General features: G+C 34.8%; 1 protein-coding gene across 1 annotated transcript; it reads left to right on the top strand.

Annotated features, from left to right (window-relative positions):
* The first annotated feature begins 7,146 nt into the window (after nucleotides 1–7,146).
* Nucleotides 7,147–17,059, top strand: LOC120628808. The gene is made up of 7 exons (XM_039897431.1): nucleotides 7,147–7,359; nucleotides 7,665–7,769; nucleotides 8,851–8,954; nucleotides 13,037–13,121; nucleotides 14,857–15,054; nucleotides 15,901–16,005; nucleotides 16,952–17,059. The coding sequence occupies exons 1-7, from the start codon at nucleotides 7,147–7,149 to the stop codon at nucleotides 17,057–17,059; spliced, it is 918 nt and encodes a 305-aa protein (XP_039753365.1).
* Nucleotides 17,060–20,008: the final 2,949 nt, after the last annotated feature.

Genomic DNA, 20,008 nt, shown 5'->3' with positions numbered 1-20,008 from the left:
CATCGGCACAGGTTCAGTGCAACTCTATTTAGGACCTTAATTGGCTCAATGATTACCGCTGTGGGAAATAAATGGGACGTCCCGGGGTTAAATGTTTGGAAATTTGTGATTTCTGTTCTATTTCTGATTTGTGATCTATCTAGGCTATCGTGGTAGACTGTAGCATAAGCCCTTCTCATTCAGAAAGGAATCCTGGTGCCCGGTTATGGGTGATTAAGTTGATTTACAAACATTTTATTTTATTTTTAAAGTGCCTCAACAATAAGTTGTTGTGAATTGCAAAAAAACCGGAGTCAGTTAAACCGGATTCCATAATCCGTAGTCATATGATTAACTATTAACCAACAAAACAGTAGAGATGAGATCAGAATATTAAAAAAAACCCAGTCTTTATTATGCACGGCTCCACTGCGATGAGGTCATTATGGTATTTACAAATCATTATTAAATTCCAGAGCAGTTCTACAGATCTAATTTCCGATTTGTTCTGAGATAGCTTTCTTTATTTTCCGCTGAAAAGCTTACAGGTTACTTTCAATTTCTGTCAATTTCTGACTTTTCAAATGACCCGTTTGAAATTAATTAATGGTCCCGAGTCGCGGTGTAAACGGAGTCCAACCTTCCGAGTCGTCTGCCGCGACGATAATATGTTATCGTAAAGAAAAAATAAAAGGAAAAAAACGAGCTTGCAACAAGTTTATCTAAATGTTACTATATTTTTATTGGCTTCACTCAGCAACATATACGACCTTGTGTATCTATTATTTGAATTGAATAAATTTGAATATAGTAGTACCATCCGCAGCCTTTAAATGTCTTAAGTGGGCAAAGGTCCCCTCCCTAAAGGTAAGTCCTCTCCCTCTATGTTGCTCCAATCCTTTGAGTATATGTTCATAAAAATAAAAACTTAAAACCTAAACGTCAAAAATAAGATACTAAAAATACTTGACTAGCCAAATATTTTTTTTGAATTTTTTTGAGCAAAAGATTTTGCATTTACTTATATTGTTTTTCCTTTCTCTTTATGAATATGGAATTTGTTTACTTTTCTTTTCCTTTTGTATATTTTATGTTTAGTTTAACTTTTCATTTTTTTTTGTCTCTTTTACATTTTCTTTTTCGACTTGAATAGTTATTAAGAATGTTGTAGCTACCTACTGGTATAAGTTGAATCATATGCGTTTCTAATACCTTAGGCAATTATAGTTTAAAATCTTTATTTCTCAAAAGAATTACAAAAAAATTAGCTTAGTTGAAAACATTAAACTTAAAACTAAAACTGTGATTCTGTTGATGGTGCTTTGAATAAATAAATAAATAAACGATACCAGAACCTTAACTGAATTATTGATTTCGCATCGTAATGGGGAGAGCTATGCTTGGTTCTACATGAACCAATCAGAAACCGACCTACCGGTTACCGACATAGCTCAATAAGCTGGGAAGCTGAAGTGGCAATGGCCAGGACCCATAGGTCGTAGAATTTAAATTAAATTATAAATCTCTCAAATCGTAGGTTTGATGACCTGTCTTGCGCAGTGGAATTATAAGTCGGAAGTCCCAGGTTCGATCCCTGGCAGGGAAACTTGTGAATTTATAATTTCTGAAGTTCGTCTGTATTTTTATTATTTTTAAGTTTGTTTCCATTTCTGTTTTTATTATTGCCTATTTTTAGGATTTCTTAAACCTAACTATTACTAAAATTATAGGCTACTCAACTTAGGATAAAAGTAAAGAAAATCGAAAACAAGGAAACAAGATTTATGCTATTATTTATACAGAAAATATAAAAAAAAAAATCTAAATTTCTTTATTCATCGCAGGCACTTATGGAGCGTTCATACATATATATTAAAATAATTTTAAGGGGATGGTGATAACTTCGTTCACTAATTTAAACCTAAAGCTACGAGGGTTCCAAATGCGCCCTGGTCTAAAAAGAGCGCGCAAAAAACTTAGCCGGGTATATTTTTATTTATTATCATCAACTCACACTAAAATAATATTAAGCTATGAAGTAAGAGCAATTCACACCAAAGCTTTTTTATCGTTTAAGTAATCTTACGTTTTATATACTTAATAATACTTAATTACTATAATTATAGTTCGTCTGGTGGGGGTTTGTTAATACCCAAGACGTCCAAGACGTGCTGCCTAGTTTAGCGTTCCGGTACGCTACTGCTTAGAAACTTATATAGGCTATGGGTTTATTATAAGTAACATAACCTAAAAGGTTAGCCTATACCTTCTTACACTGCCCCATTAATGCCAGGAGGTGAGACTGCCGTCACGGTTTAAGTCGTAGAAGTTATTGTTTATGTATTCGTAAGAAGAAGAAGAAATACTTCACACAACAACACACAAGCACACAAACATCAAAATATACATAAAATAAATAAACAAAAGAACAAGAATTGTAGTCATGCAAAGGCGGCTTTATTGCTGCAAGCAATCTCTTACAGGCAACCTCTGGCTATGTAATTATTTTTCATTTGGTTTTTTAATCATTTAAAACCAGATGTTTGGTCTTGATCGTATAATGTTCGTTTAATCCTAAGGTTGCCTGGAACGCTACTAAGCGATAAGGCCGCCTTTTGCATTCAACTCCAATCTCTGTGTATGTCGCTGGTCTTCCTTTGTATTCCTTACTAAATTCCGGAAATAAATTTTTACCTAGTTATCATACGAGTACGAGTATATATATACATATATATTTTATTGTTTATATATATATAACAATACTCTTGAGTTGTAAAGGTCAGTATGCTTAAACGTTTAATCGCTATATTTACATGCCTTACATAAAAACATGCAGGACAATTTAGCCTTGAACCATCGAACACGGCCTGGGATTCGCGCTCACCGACTGGTCTTGCATACATTTAGGCAAATATCATCATTCTCATTCTGATAATAATACTCTTTGTTTTTGCGTCAAAGACTAACCCGTTTTCACTAAACCTAGTGATTTAGGTGATTCCCAGAGAAAAAAACGTTTCGTTACGTACTCTTAAGTAATGTCGTTAGACACCGTCTAAAGTTACTACACTGATTCGGTGGATCTTAAAGAATAAGAAACTCGTAAACTGACACTCGACAGACGAAAAAATGAATCCATACGAATAATGAAAAATATGGGAATGCAAACACAAAATACCACACCTTGAAACAAGAATCATAGACAAGTTAGGCTATATGAGTGGCATAGTGAAAATGGATAGTGAAAAGTAAATGTATGCCTAGAAATTTTCTTTGCTTAGGCGTTATTTACTTGTATATATATTAGGTATACTTACAAACACTTAAACGAATACAACCTTTTTTTTTAAACTGTTCTATTTATGTGTAATGTTTTCTTAAAAGTAAACACAGCATATGAAAATATATAATAAGTTATAGTTATAGTTATATTATTAATATACAATAGCACCATATAATGAAAAGAAAAGGTACTTACTGTGAAGAGAATATAATAATAAAATATCTCCCACACTATAAAAAAAACTTAATCGTGGAAACAGCAAGTGAGGTTCAAGTGGTAATAAAAATATTGAAAACGGGCATACAGATGTTTGTTGCTTACTCTGTTGACAGCTTAGACCTGATATTTGAAACTCTGAATATTAGTAAGCAAAGAAGAAATACATCGTTATCAACCCGTTACCGGGCCTATAAGACCGGTAACGGTAGCAATGATGATCATGAGGATTTATTTATTTATTTATACACTTTATTTGTACACCACAAATAGTAAAAAAAGAACAATGGACACAACAAAAATAAACTTAAAAAGTAGGATACAAAGGGCGGCCTTATCGCTTAGTAGCGATCTCTTCCAGGCAACCTTAGGATTAGGAAAACCAAGGGAAACCGATTGGTGGGGTGTATTATTATTATATACATACTTACTAACAATTACACACTAATACTTATCAAGATTACACACATAAAATACTAATAATAATAAAAATAATAAGCTAATATATGCTAAAACATACTTAAATATGAGTAAGAGTTAATCATTGTCGTCTTTATTGCTAAAGATAATGGGATTTAACAGCATTTTTGAATATGTCTAGTGACCTTGACTGTCGTATGCTTATTGGGAGTGTATTCCACAGTGTGTGTGAGTGTGTCACAGAGGATGTGATTCTTCACAGAAAAAGAAGGGTTTAGAACGTAGTCAACCACGCTGGCCTAATGCGGATTGTTAGACTTCACATGATTTCTCAGGCATGCAGAATTCCTCACGATGTTTTCCATCACCGATATTTAAAATACTTAAACTAAAAATGCACATGCCTCCGCAAAGTCAGTGGTGCGTACCGGGGTTCAAACTCTTACTGCCTTATGCATGCAAATACATATTATTTATAAATATTATCTGTATACATAATATATTAAGTACATTTATCTTGTTAGGCGACTTTTTATTCTTTTGTTTGTTAAGTAGGCAGCAGATGCCCCATCTGATAGCAAGTTGAAACCATCTCCTATAAACAGGAAAACACTTTGCAGGACTAGCAAGGAAAATGTCCTAAAAAGTTCTGCCCTGAGTCCTTAAAAATCGTAGGTGTTAAGCCCCACGTGTCTGTAATAACACCGGCAACTACGTCCTTTAGACCGAAATACAGTAAAGCTGGCTGGCGGCAGAAATAAACATTGCGGGAGATTTCTAAACTAAACCAAATGTACAGTCCAAAAAGAAGTGTCTATCCATTTCACTTCGTTAATTGTGTCTTTTTGGAAAAGGACTGCACTAGCTCTGTCAATGTAGTTGAGTTTTGAGTATACTACAGAATTCAAACCATACCCTTTAATTTCTTAAATATAGTTCAACGGGTACATACCACGGTAATATTTTTGGACTCAAATATTTGTCGATATTTCGGCCCAGTCCCGTCGTGACCACGATCATTAATCCAAAAATATTATCTTGGTATGTACCCGTTGATCTTTATTAAAGAAATGTTGATTAACCACGAAAATCTTAGTTTAAAATCTTTTTCATACCCTTCAAGTGCTAAAACTACGAAAACTATTTTTTTTTTATATAAATAAGCTGTCAAAAAAAAATGGTAAAAGAGCATCGGAAATGAACAAAATAGCACTATTTTGTTTGCCTGGATAAAAAAATATTTACAACGCCATCTACCGGATCTAATTTTGGCTACCTACCATCCAAAAACCCTCCCTATACAAAAAGTTTATCACCACACCTTCACCTTAACCACCTTTTTAGGTTGACGATGACAATTTATGGATATGATTACAGCCTGGACATGACAACCACCTATATCTGTTAGTAGCTTTCTACCAACATATGCAAGACCCAAAACGTTCATCATAAATGGTAGTAGTGGCACAGAGGAGGCTGCTGTCTGTTCCTCGCTGTGTTCCATTAGTCGCCTCGTACGAAACCAGTGGGAAGAGTAAAGGTGGAAACAACTTTATTCTTATCTGCCGTCATCACACGCCACATTCCAAACCGTTAGGGCGTCACTAATAAACAAGGCAGATCTTCGGAATTGTTATGCACTTTTTCACGCCCTGTCATTTAAAAGGTGCAGCTATAGTGTGCCAAACTGGGATAAAAAACAAATTTGCTAAACGCTAAACAGCTCAGCACGGCTAGCGTGGGCAGGCGCCAATTATATCCCCGGGGAAAGGCTAAAAATGTATCTTCTCCCACAGCTTTAACAACTCTCAGAGCACTGGCGCACAAGTGGAAATAATCCCTATCCCTACTAATATTATAAATTTCAATGTAATTTTGTTTGTTACATTTTCACGCAAAAACTACTTAACCGATCCTCATGAAACTTTGTACACATATTCTTGAAAGTGTTAGAAGCAATATAGAATACTTTTATCCTGACATTAAGCTCGGTTCCTTTGGATGGATGCGCCCGCCCGCTTTATAGGCATTGAAGCGTAGACGTGTCTTTTAATTTATTCTTTGCACAGGCGCGAAATAGTCTGACAAAACCATAAAATAATTTATTCAAAGCTCACTTTTGGACATTACCTATATAAAGGCAAATTTTGATATCCTTTAGCCAGATTGATACTTCATCAGCTCGGATAAACCCACTTACATTATGGTAAGTGAGCTTTAATTTAATTAATTGCTGTGTATCAAATACAAATAATTGTTTATATTTATCTAAATATTTTCCAAAATAATTACTACTTATGTTTTATGTTGATTCAGTTTTGAACCTTGTTGCTTGATTGTCAGTTTTGTACACACCCTTAATATTGTTACTGCCTATTTGTGAAAGTATTGTTTGAAATTTTTAATAGGCACATTAACTCCCTGACTAATAATTTAGTAGTAACGTAACGTTTTTTGTCTTTTGATTTTGTATGTCAAATAACTGATGAGAGATTGAGAGAGAGAGAGAGAGAGAGAGATAAGCAGCGATAAGTAGGAAGGCCGGTGAAATACAGATATCGTCTAATTTACATCTATATATTTTTTTTATAAATATGTCCATACATATATATAATACTAGCTTTTGCCCGCGACTTCGTCTGCGTTTGTTTTTGTTTTTCTAAAGACATGTGGCATTCAATTTAGGTGTAATTGTACTGAAATGTTTAAGTTGTGTATTCTTATATAAAAAAAGATTTAGTGTAGTTTTAAAAAAAAAACAATTCACATAATTAACAATACCTAAAAAGAACTGTCTAATCAATCTCAGCTCCTCCTATCACTTATAATGAATAGTAATCGTTAAAGGAAGAATCTAAATCGCATTATTCAAGTTTATTTTCTGTTTACTTAGGTAATTTAGGATTAATTAGAGTTAGAGTTAATTTACATCTGATCTACGCAAAATTAAACAGACATTATAACCTCTAAAGTACAAAAGTAATTATTTAAATCGGTTATCATTTGACGGCGTTATGTGTAAAATGTTCAAACACTTTCGTCCCCTCTCCCAAAATAACTGATCTTAATTTCGAGATAAAAAGCATCCGATATTACTTCTAATACCTTCAGGAATATGTGCCCAAAGTTTCATGATAATCGGTTGAGTAGTTTTGGCGTGAAAGCATAACAAACAAACTTACATTCACATTTATAATATTAGTAGGGATAGGGATATAGAAAAGTCCTGACCCACTCAATTACCAAAAATGATTTTATTTCAGCAATTCCTAGTAGTTCTTGCCGTCGCCGTGGCCTGCGCCGCCGCTGACGTTTCCCACATCCTCACACCCGACAGTCAGGTCTCCATCGTGAAGTCAGGCTACGAAATGAACCCCGAGGGAAATGCATACAACTTCTATTATGATGCCAGCAACGGCATTTCCGCTCAGGCTGAAGGTTTTGTGAAGAACGCCAACACTGTAAGTAAAAACCCGTCTAAGTGCGAGTTGGACTTGCACCGGTAGGGTTCCGTACCAATGTGCGATACGAAACATTACATATAGATTAATTAGAGCAAGCAAAAAAACAGTTCCCTCTGTTAAATTTTTTTATTTTATTTTTGTTGTAGCGATAATTGTTAAACGCTTTCTTTGAAATCACGAAATTTTCAGGGGATAAAACTCTAAAAGAGAAGTTTTAAGTTTTAATAAAAAAAATAATAATGTCTCAAATTCTTGTATCAGTGCGAGCGACCCTTCATTTAATTTATGTGTAATTTTATCAGGAGAACGCCGTTCATGAAGTCAGGGGATCATACCGTTACTTGTCACCAGACGGCACCCCCGTTGAGGTATCATACACCGCTGGCCCTGAAGGATTTGTAGCAAGCGTAAGTTCTTCTGTTTAAACACGGACGTGTGTGATTGGATGGCGCGCTCTACGCAGGTTCATGGGTTATATCTTGCGTAAACATACCGCAAGTTAAGCCGTTAGTACCGGCTATCATCACCACATATGATGATAATAATCGTTAAAGCCCACGAACTTGCACTGGAGCAGCGTGGTGGATTCATTTATTTGTTTATTAAAACAATTTTATTGCATAATATAGGAAACACACAGGAACAATAACATAATTAGGTGCAAAAGGCGGCCTCATCACTAAAAGTAATCTCTTCCAGGCTACCTTAACTAATACAATAAGGTGAAAGTGACGGGATATCGCAATTCTATAATATAACTCTATAGAGTAACACACTAAAAGAATAAATAAATAATCTATATATGTATATAAAAGAGAAAGTGTGTGGGTACGTTCCGTATAGGCTCCGAAACGGCTGGACCGAGTTCAATGAAAATTTCAGGGAATCTCCGGATTGACTTTGCAAGTAATCCTGTACAGTTTGGTGACGATCGGAGCACTCCTATTTTTGAACTGTCAAATAAGGCTTTTATTTACTATGATGATATTCTATTGTTGGGTGAACATGGGTGTAGATAATGATCTTCACCCGCTCGAGAAGAGAATAGAAGAGAGTGAATACGGAGAGAAATAAATGATTTAATATATTCTGAGACTTAAATTAAAACTTTAATGATGTAAGTTTATTGTTTAAATAAAATAAAGCAAAATCTAGGCCGGCGAAGGGGGCTGGGTACGCTAGTTAAATATAATAATGGAATAATATATATAAATTTATATACATACATAGATACACATACATACACATATAGTATTAACATATTTATAGTGACAAATAGTGCCTCCTTAAACGACTTTTAAAAGTCGCAAGGGATTTAGAGCGTCGAATGTCACCAGGGAGTGCATTCCACAGCGTTGCCGCTTTTATAGTAGAGGACTAATTTCATGTTCTGAAACCCTCTCTCCCGTGAGAGGAGGCCTACGCTTAGCATTGGCAGTAATATGCTGAGCGTGATAATGATTGTAATTTTATGTTTTATTTCAACAGGGTAGCCACCTCCCAGTCGGACCACCAATCCCTGAGGCCATCCAACGCAGTCTCGAATACATCAAGTCCCAGCCACAATACGTAGAGAAGCCCTACAAACCTTTGTAAATGATCAGTTTAATAACTAGACCAAAATAAACTGGCTTTCATGTTGGACTTGCCGATTTGCCCCACGTTAAGTTTTGTTTTTGTGTTAAGCGTCATAAAATGTTGACAAGTTGTAATAAAGTGTGACATACAAACAATTTTTTTCTTTTGTTTTAATTTTTTTGGCCATCTTTCGGCTCCATCGTCAGTTCCATCATTCCTGGACACGGAAAATTCTACAAGCCTGCGAGACCAATAATTAAATAATTAAATAAATAAATATATTACACTAGCACACACAACGCCATCCAGCTCTAATGTACTCGTATCTGGTTTTATGGGTACTAAGACAACTGATAATTATTTAGGAATAACATACATAAATTCTTTAAGACGTATCTATGTACTATAATTTTCTTTTAGAAATGTCAATTTGTAATTATTTTGAATATTTAATATTATTATCTCATGTAAGGTTTTTTTGGTTTGTTTTTTATTGTTACTGTTTAATTGTGTTTTTAATTATTCCGTTATATAGTAGCGTAAAAGGGCCATAGTTACCAAATTAGGAATTATATATTATTATATAACATATCACCCAGACATTGAAAAGCATTCATGTTCATCACACAAACATTTTCCATTTGTGGGAATCGAACCCACGGCTTCAGAGAGCTGGTTCATTGCCCGCTGCGCCAATCGGCCGTCATATGGTGCTACGAATATGATGTTTAAGGGAAGAATGTGTTATGGGTTGTTATTTATATCTTATATCTTTAAACGAGCAATTCTTGTATATATATAATTGGAATCTCGGAATGGGCTCCAACGATTTTCATGAAATTTAGTATACAGCGGGTTTCGGGGGCGATAAATTGATCTAGCTAGGATTCATTTTTAGAAAATGTCATTTTATATGTGTTTTCCGGTAATAACCGATTTGGTGCAACGAAGTTGCACGGGTCAGCTAGTATTGATTTATACTTAGTATTTAATAAAATATCGGCTCTATCATAATTCATAGACATTGAATGAGTCTCTTGTCTGTGCTGTTCTGAAGTAGAATGGTGCTGTATATAATAAAAAAGTTCCAGCACACTTACCAAAGTTTACATATGCTGTATAAAACGACAAGAAACAGGCAAGTCGATGCTGTAAGCTGCGCAGTTTCGCCTTTGATTGCGTGATCGAAGGACATAATAAGGAACCTAGAACTAGAACGAAGAACCTAGGAATCGCCTAAATCGGATACCTAGTGATTTAGGTGATTCCTAAAGATAAAAACGATCATCTGTATCTGTGCTATCGGATTAGGCGCCGTCGAAAGTTACGACACCGAGTCGGCGGATCGTAAAGTTACTATATAAATATAGTTAATATTTAAATTCGGTTTTTTTAATACCCTTAAATCAATAAAAAATATGATAATACAAACACAAATATTGCAAATGCACCCGTATTTATATCAAAATACCAACCAACTCAATGTCATGAACTTGGGTTGTTAATCAAATATAATTTTAATTATATCTTGGGAACTATTAATTTGATAATAATTATAAGCGTATTTGTAAAAACCTTCATCGATTTAATAAAATATTTGGCCAATATGAATTCATAGTTATCAAAAGTTTAATTATTTATCCACTTTATAAAGTGACTGTAAAACTACACTGTTCTTGCCACAAGGTATGGTATACACCTTGTGGCAAGAACCATAGACAAGTTATATGAGTTGCCTAGTGAAAATCGATTGGTAAAAGGTGGATTTATATTATACCTAGAAATTTAGGCATTGACTTGCCTTGTCTAATTCGTTAGTGAAAATGGGCATTTTAGTTAAATTATTTGTATATTTCATTTAACCTTGGTGAACATAATTGTGTGTTCTGTGTAAGTGGAGACATATCAGTGGCTCAATCACCGGCATGTAACTCTAACTTTTTGAAATCAATTGTGTTATTCTGCTTAGCGACCCTGCTTTCTGAGTCCAAGGCCGTGGGATTCCTACTGCTGGAAAATTTTTGTGTGATGAACATGAATGTTTTTCAGCATCTAGGTGTTTATACTCGTGTGTATATTACAAGTATTTATGTATGTTATTCATAAAAATATTCATCAATCATCTGAGTACCCATAACACAAGCTACGTTTACATTGGGGCTAGATTGCGATGTGTGAATTGTCGTAGTATATTTATTTATTTTATTTATTAATTTCAGCATTTAAAATATAATCCAGAATTAATATCCTACGGAAATCGGCTTGCCTAAATGTTCTCCAATATGAACTCGTCAAGTGAAGAACGTGTGGAGTCAACCAACCCGAACTTGGCCAGCGTGGTAGACTACGGCCTAAACCCTGCTTATATTGAGGGAGACCCGTGCCTTGCAGTGGGCCGGTAATTGGTTGTTTTTGATGATTAAAAAGTTTAGCATTTTGCATGTATATCTCGAAATAAAGTCTCGTTTTAAAAGTTTTTGCACTAGGTATCCCGTTCACAAAAGTGTATTTTACAAAAAATATACGCCATCCAAATGGTAATCCAAGGGCAAGGTAGCCAAAACACTGGTGCTTTTTCCTCTCTGGCCCTCACCATGGCTAGCATGGGCAGGAGACAATTATATCCCCGGGGAAGGGCCCCGGGGATATAATTGTCCCTATATAATATAATAACAGTCAGTTCAAAGTTCAAAGTTTATATAAAACGTAAGCTTACAGAAAAAACCTATTATAATATTAAGGATTACTTGAACGATAAAAAAGCTTGGGTGTGAATTGCTCTATCTTCATAGCTTAATATAAATAAACTGTGAGATGGTAATAACAAAAAAAAAATACCCGGCTTGTTGTGGGCTCTTCTTAGACCAGGGTGCGTTTGGAACCCTCGTAGCTTTAGGTTTAGGTTGGCGTACGAAGTTATCACCAACCCCTAACAATTATGTAAACATATATGTATGAACGCTTCATAAGTGCCTGTGATAGGCCTACATGAATAAAGATATTTTGAATTTGAATTTGAATTTGAATTCAATTTTCTTCTCCCACAGCTTTATCAAATCTCAGAGTATTTGCGCACAAGTTGAAATAATATCCAAATAATTTATGTGTATTAAAAAACGGGGTTAAACTTTTGGGGGATATAATTATTATCCCACCTGTGCTAGCCCTGCTGGAATGCGAGGCTTATTAATTAAGGCTCTTTGGGTTAACCCTATGTATATATTACAATTTATGTAAATGTAAGAAATGTGTGACTTCTAACCCTGTATCCCGAATATATTTCTCGATATCTGAGGTAGGTAGTCAAATGGCAAGAATGGATACAAAAAAAATAAAATAAAAAAAGAACTCTGTAAATTAAATGACTATGTTGAACATTATAAAGTAATAGCTATAGAAAAAGTAGCTTTGCAATTTAGGTAATCATTATATTATTATTATTGACTTTGTGAAATAAAATATAAGTTGCCGGCATTCTTCGTCCGCTTTTATTACGGTTTTTTCACAACATTATATTTTCCTGGGATAATATTATGTAGCCTGTGTTACTCTATGTCCATTCATCTGACTCTATGTCAAAAAACCAGTCCATTGGTTGCTAAGTTAGAGCGTAAAGTAAGAGCAAAACCATCCAACCAGACCCCTCTACACAGCCGTGGTTTAACAATAGCTCCTTTAATAGACCGAAAAACAAAAAAGTTAATACACCCAATTGTCTGCAATGTGGTCGAAAATGTTGTCCATATTCTAATGGAACGTTTTCGATGTGTGTATTGTCGTAGTATATAGTATATAAATATACTACACACATAGCCCCAAAGTAAGCGTAGCTTGTGTTATGGGTACTAAGGTGACTGATGATTATTTTTTGAACAATATACATAAATACTTATAATACACAATTAGCACCGATACACTGAAAATCATTTTCATCACGAAACATTTCCAGTTGTGGGAAACGAACCCACGGCCTTGGACTCAGAAAGCAGGGTCGCTGCCCACTGCGCCAGTCGGCCGTCAAATGTGTCCGGAACGAAGATTACCGACGACAACACTTTCATAAGTTGATTCTAAGCTCCATTGGATATTTTAACAGCAAGAAAACTGTTGCGATTGGTTGGGATTGGTATCGAGAAGAGACAATAACAATTCCTCTCTCGATGACAGTTCTGGCTACTGCTGTACGTAGTACTAGTACTGTATGTAGTTATACGTAATGTAACACTACAGAGATTCATATTCGCCCAGCGAATCATCTCTTAAAATTAGGATAAAATAAAAAAAGAGCAAACAAACCATTATACTTTCACAATTATAATGTTAGTTTGGATAAATATTGCGCATGCGTACAATGAAGTGAAAGTTTTCAAATTCTCGTCTCTCGTCGAAAGCACATACATTGTCCATATTATCCAAAGTTCCAGCCCTTAGCGGGATGAAATTTTGTGCCATATGAACGCACGCCATATGAGAGCTGGTAAGGAAACAGATTGGACACCGCGGTTTAGCCTTCACTTCAACAATCGACATCAAACACAAGGATATTATTTTAGTTCATATAATTACCCGCAGCTACGATTAAGAATATAAAAAATCAAAATTCAAATTCAAAAATTCTTTATTCATGTAGGCCTATCACATGCACTTATGAAACGTTCATACATATATGTTTACATAATTGTGAGGTGATTGTTATAACTATGTTCACGAACTTAAAGTTAAAGCTACGAGGGTCCCCAACGCGCCCTGATCTAAGAAGAGCCCACAGCAAACTTAGCCGGGTATTTTTTTGTTATCACCATCTCACAGTTAACTAATATTTAAGTGGCTATGTTGTAAGAGGAATTCATACTAATCATAACTTATAAAACAGGTTGTCTATAAGCTTATGTTTAAACTTATGTTTAAACTCAAAAATTTGATTCGGTAAATTGTTATAAAATAAAATAATATACAATTTCCCTTGAATGAGTATCTCTAATCGGACTGTGGCATACATTTTTGCGTCCAGGTTGCGACGTTACGCCCTTAGGAGTCTCGTGATTGGCTAGTTGAAAGCTAACTTAACGCCGTTGCGACACCAAATCGCGGCGTGTGGCCCTTGTTTTTTGGAGACATTATTTTAGGCATTTCGCGTCGTTGCGACTTTTAATTTATTCTTTGCACGAAACAGTCTCCCAAAACCAGAAAATAATTAATTCAAAGCTCACTTTTGGACATTACCTATATAAAGGCAAATTTTGATATCCTTTAGCCAGATTGATACTTCATCAGCTCGGATAAACCCACTTACATTATGGTAAGTGTGCTTCAAGTTTATTAATGAAAATGAAAATATAATTTTTTTAAATAATATTGTTTAATCAGTGTACTGGAAGTGTAAAAAATCATAATTTGATTTGAAAAATATTTTGGAAAATAATATATGTTCCTATATATTTTTTAACCAAAATGCTTGTTTTTTGGTTATTAAATTGCTTGATTGTCAGTTTTGTGCATATCCTAAATTGTCTATTATCTATTATTATTGCCTATATTTATTGAATGTATATATATAAATATTATGTATATTTATATTTATTTATCTTGCGTTTGTATGTTAAATAATTTATTAGAGAGAGAGTCAAATCGGTCTGTATTTAAAAGCCATAAAACGATTAATAGTAAGGCCGGTAAAATATAAATATCATCTGATTTACGAATATGACATTACGTATGTTTGTAGTAAGTTACCTTTGTTACTTTTAATATTTTATTTATATTTAAATTTACCTAAATTATTATATATATATAGCTATAATATATATTACATAATATATAGCATAATACGTTGCGGACTAACCTGTAAAAAAAAAAGAATATATATAGAAAGAAAAGTCCTGACTGACGCATTGACCTAGAATGATCTTATTTCAGCAATTCCTAGTAGTTCTTGCCGTCGCCGTGGCCTGCGCCGCCGCTGACGTTTCCCACATCCTCACACCCAACAGTCAGGTCCCCATCGTGAGGTCAGACTATGAACTCAACCCCGAGGGAAATATTTACAAGTTCGCATATCAAACCGGCAACGACATCTACGCTCAGGCCGAAGGCATTGTAAGGACCATCAGCAATGTAAGTAAAAAAACCCGTTTATGTGCGAGTTTTACTTGCGCCGGTAAGGTTCCGTACCAAGTTGCAATATGGAACACGTCTTTCTTGTTAGACTGGCGAGGTGGACAAGAATTCCGTCCGATTGGAGCAGTTTGCAGCGATTCTGCTTTGTGAGTCGAGGCTGTGGGTTCGTTTCCCACAACTGGAAATGTTTCGTGATGAAAATGCTTTTCAGTGTCTGGGTGCTAATTTGTGTATTATAAGTATTTATGTATATATGTTCAAAAAATATTCATCAGTCACCTTAGTACCCATAACACAAGCTATGCTTACTTGGGTCTTAGATGGCGATGTGTGTATTGATGTAGTATAATTATTTATTTATTTCTGCAATTCCTGGAGATCGAAAGATTGGGTTGATATTGGGGGAATAGCTTTAGTTGAAAATAGTTAATAGAAAGAGAGGTGATAGCCGAGTGGGTAAGGTTTCGGCTTAACTTGCGGGTGACCAAGTTAGATTTCTGGCACGCACCTCAAATTTTCCGAAGTTATGTGCTTATTTCATTTAAGCAACTTTATTTGCTTTACCGGTGAAACGTCTGCGTGTTTGATAGGCGTGTGAAGTCTACCAATCTGTACTGGGCCAATGTAGTAGACTATGGCCTAAACTCTTCTCATTCTGAGAGGAGAACCCGTGTTTTATATTGAGCCGGTAATGGGTGGGTGATGATGATGATGAATTGGAAGGGAGTATAAATTATTAATGAACAAAACTTGAGAGACGCTTGCGCTTGGACCGTGTTTAATGATATAAATTATTGTAAGACTACGAGCGACCTTATCTTAAAGCTACGTGTTTTTTTTCAGGATGAAGCCGTTCATGAGGTCAGGGGATCATACAGTTACTTGTCACCAGACGGAACCCCCGTTGAGGTCACATACACCGCTGGCCCTGAGGGATTCGTAGCAAGTGTAAGTTCTTCTATTCAAACCTCGGAGGCCAAACGAGTGGTCATAATATTTTACCGTTTTGTCTGTCTGTATGTGGCTGTGTTGATGGCGCTGGCTGGGCTGGTTCTTGGATATATTTTCCGCCCATATATATGCCACGAGTTAAGCCGATTCCGCTTATTATCACAAGAATGATGATAATAATAGTTGAAAGCCGCCAACCCGCATTGGAGCAGCGTTTTGGGTCTATGCTCTGAAACTCTATCTTCTATGAGAGTGGATCGCTGTGCCTAGCAGGTTCACAGGTTAATGATGATGGTAGAAGTGGTGCGGCAATCGTTAAGCGATTTTAATACCTATGCTTTTACTTTTTAGAGACTACTTCGCTTTTGATGCAGATATTGCTTTAGAGGTTTGCGTAGAAGTTTTAAGAGAGGCACTCCAAAATTTTTTTTGTTGTAGGTTTATAAATTTTTATTATTGAAAATAGTGGTTAAAATGGACTGATTAAGAAGTGTGATAATGGTAATCACATTTGTAGTTCAAAGTTTTGCCATTATATTTCCCGAGTGCTGCAAGACTTTACAACATATTGTTAAAGCTAGATAAGATGTTTGTATAATTGCATATTAAAATGAGCTTACCTTAAGAAAGTAGTAGAATAGTTCTATTACAAAAAAAAATGGATTACATGGCATGTTTATTGAAGAAGGCTATAAATAACATCACACTTCTTACGACCCAAAGATACGTGACACCAATGGCTATAATGGCGGCTATTCTAGAGTTCGCGACCTATGCCTGTCAACCGGATTTTAACCGGGTGGATCTAAATTAATAGCTCAACATTCGTCTCTTGTGAAATCTGAGCTCAAAATCTCTCCTATAAGAGAGGAGGTCTGTGTCCAACAGTGGTTCTAATATGCTAGTGTGATGCAGATAATGATCTTTTGTTTTATTTCAACAGGGTAGCCACCTCCCAGTCGGACCACCAATCCCTGAGGCCATCCAACGCAGTCTCGAATACATCAAGTCCCAGCCACAATACGTAGAGAAGCCCTACAAACCTTTATAAGTGACAACTTTAATACCTAGACCAAAATAAACTGGCTTACTCATGTTGGACTTGCCGATTTGCGACGCGTTAAGTTTTGTTTTTGTGTTCATAAAATGTTGACAAGTTGTAATAAAGTGTGACATACAAACAAATTTATGGTTTCAATTTTTGTTTGACCCTTCTTCGGCTTCGCCATAAAGCACATGATAATTGTATAGTGGGCTTTACGACGGATGTTACTGGTATGGTACTATCTTATTTAGGAGCAGTGTGAGAGATTTCCTTTTTTTCAATTGCCTTTTTTTTTACAAAAAATTACTAAAAAAAGAGTATACGACGTGCTAATGTATACCAAAATAATACAACACAGGCTTTAGAGGTACATTATGTACTGTGAGGGTTCTGAGACTTATCTGTGAAACCAAAACCTAAACAAACCAAATAGTTTTTAAGTAAAGCACTGACATAGTTTTTAATGAAAGAAATCCGATTCATCCCTCACATCACATGCAAAATTTAAATCGTTTAGTTAGTTAGTTAAATTAAGTTATACGCGTCGCTATGCGCTTGTCGGTCTTTTGTCTTCAATAGGGCATCATAAGTAAACACTTAGGATGTTTTGAATTATTTCTCATTATTTATTATTTTTACAGGGATTTTTGATATCTTATGAAATACTTACACTTATGCATTCATTATTATGTAATTCAGTTCCAAGTTTTAAGTATACGCGTGTAAGTGTCATAAGCATTGTAGGCTGTGTAATGTTTTATTATTATGTTTATTGCTAATTAAAAAAAAAATTAGCATCCTGCACTCTTTCTTAATATAAACAATAAGTGTATTGTGTGAAATTTCATAGATCTCCGTCCGCGCAATTTTCGTAAAAATGGGTAGGTATAAGTTATATCCAGTTCGCCAATCAACACTGGGCCAGCGTGGAGTACTACGGCCTTTACCCCTTTCCATTGTTGGAGGAACCCCATGCCTGTAGTGAGCTGGTAATAGGTTTATATCATATCAAGATGATGATGATAAATATATAGATAGTCTGCATTTACTTTAGCATTATTTAAAATTAAATAAAGAAGGTAATTAGTTTCACATAGGCATACTGTCGTTATAAATAATGATTTATAAATAACTTGTTTAAACAATTTATTTTATTTTTAACTAGAATTTAACTAATTTTATCAAAGTACAGCTTAGGTAAGTGATTTTTCAGTATAAATAATAAAAAAATAAAATAATAAAATTGTTTATTTTTCCAAATTTTTACAGTATGAAATTGTAACGAACGAACGAACGTAAGGGATTTTGCAGTTATATTTAACCAATACCCGTAAAGTAAACTATAATTATCTTTCTCTCTATATGTAATTACTAGCTACTCGCCCCGGTTTTGCACGGGTATAAATTTGAAAATATATTTTTTTATATTACAGAAGATGCCTATTCACTCTAGATTTGAATATCCTTGCGGTGGGAATCAGAAACGAAGATGCAAAGCGCTTCGTACTCGTCCGTGGTATATCAACCACATAGGGATGTAGATCCTTACGGTGCCTCGCGGTTCGATTGTAAAAAGGTGGTACTAAATTATATATCTTAACTGTTAAAGCAGCGTTCGTATAAAGGTTAGGTCGTTTGCCCATTTTTAACGATTTAGTTCGCAAATCCGACTACTATGATAGTTTTATAAATAAATATTTGAATAAATTTCTGGTGAATATATAGCCTATGACACTCATAAATAATTTAGTTTTCTTGTAGTATAAAATTTGTTTTTTCAAAATCGTGAATTCTGAATTTATCCCCTGAATACTCACAAACTGTTCCTCTGTATTCATCAAATCCAATTTTTTAGCTAATCATGTGAAATTCTACCTAGGTTATCCTGCAACCTTTGGTTATCCTATTGTTACATTAATCAATATTTACTACAGAGCTGTTTTTCATGCATATTGATAAACGCCTGAAATAAATTATCAGCAATTATAAATGTGGACGTATGAAAACATGAAACGCCTTCTTTTCCCTTTCAATTCTTAAATTAAGAAAACCGCTGCATCATTAACTAAATATAACTTTTGATCGTGGGATTTGGATTTCTGATAAAGTTCTGCCTCTTTACTGCACTGGTCTTCACCCACATTTGAGCCATTTTAGAAGAAACGCGTAGTGACAATTACGCTTAATCACAATGATCAATAGATAGCCTCTGGCGCCTAAATTGTCAGTAGGTATACAAAAGTGCTGTTGGTGCGCGGTCGAACGACAAACCAACAGACTTACTTTTTAACTTACAAAAATAAAGGATATAAATATTTGAATGGCATTATTTAGAAAATTCTTTAATCTATCTGACAAAAAAAAATTACACCTGAAAAGAGTGGCAAAAGAAGCTTAACAGACTCGCAGGTCTACAGTAGAAATATTCGTAAATGGCCAGCTTATAAATATTCTTCTCTTTGAGTTGCCTCTTCGACTGAGGTTGTCATTTTATACCTGCTGTCTATTCTTCGTGAAGCGGAATAGTTCAGCTGCACTCGCGATTCCAGTCTACTATTTTACGTACGTAACATAGCCGAGAGCCAAATCTCTTTGGAGTAAAACTTCTTCAGGCGCGACTAGAGAGTACCTAACTCAGATTTTTTTACGCTTACGTCAGACGTCTGTAGTTTCCGCTATTTAAAAATAATAATTTGGATTGGTCGTATGAATATGTCATATTATACTCCACGCTTTTTGACTTATACGGCAGCTAGTGGCAAATATCATAACCAATTAGGTTTATTTATTACCAATATTTTCAAACGGATCAATTGTGAGTAGGAAATTGAATAAAATTACAAACGTTTTATAAAAAAAATCTCTAAATATACTTGTTTATTTATTACTTTTGTAATAAATAAATTACAAATAATCATTTTCTGACGATTGCGACATTATATAATATTCAATGAC

The sequence above is a fragment of the Pararge aegeria genome, chromosome 13 (genome assembly GCF_905163445.1).
Source record: "Pararge aegeria chromosome 13, ilParAegt1.1, whole genome shotgun sequence".
In the NCBI taxonomy this organism is placed as follows: domain Eukaryota; kingdom Metazoa; phylum Arthropoda; class Insecta; order Lepidoptera; family Nymphalidae; genus Pararge; species Pararge aegeria.
This window is presented reverse-complemented; position numbering and strand designations above follow the sequence as displayed.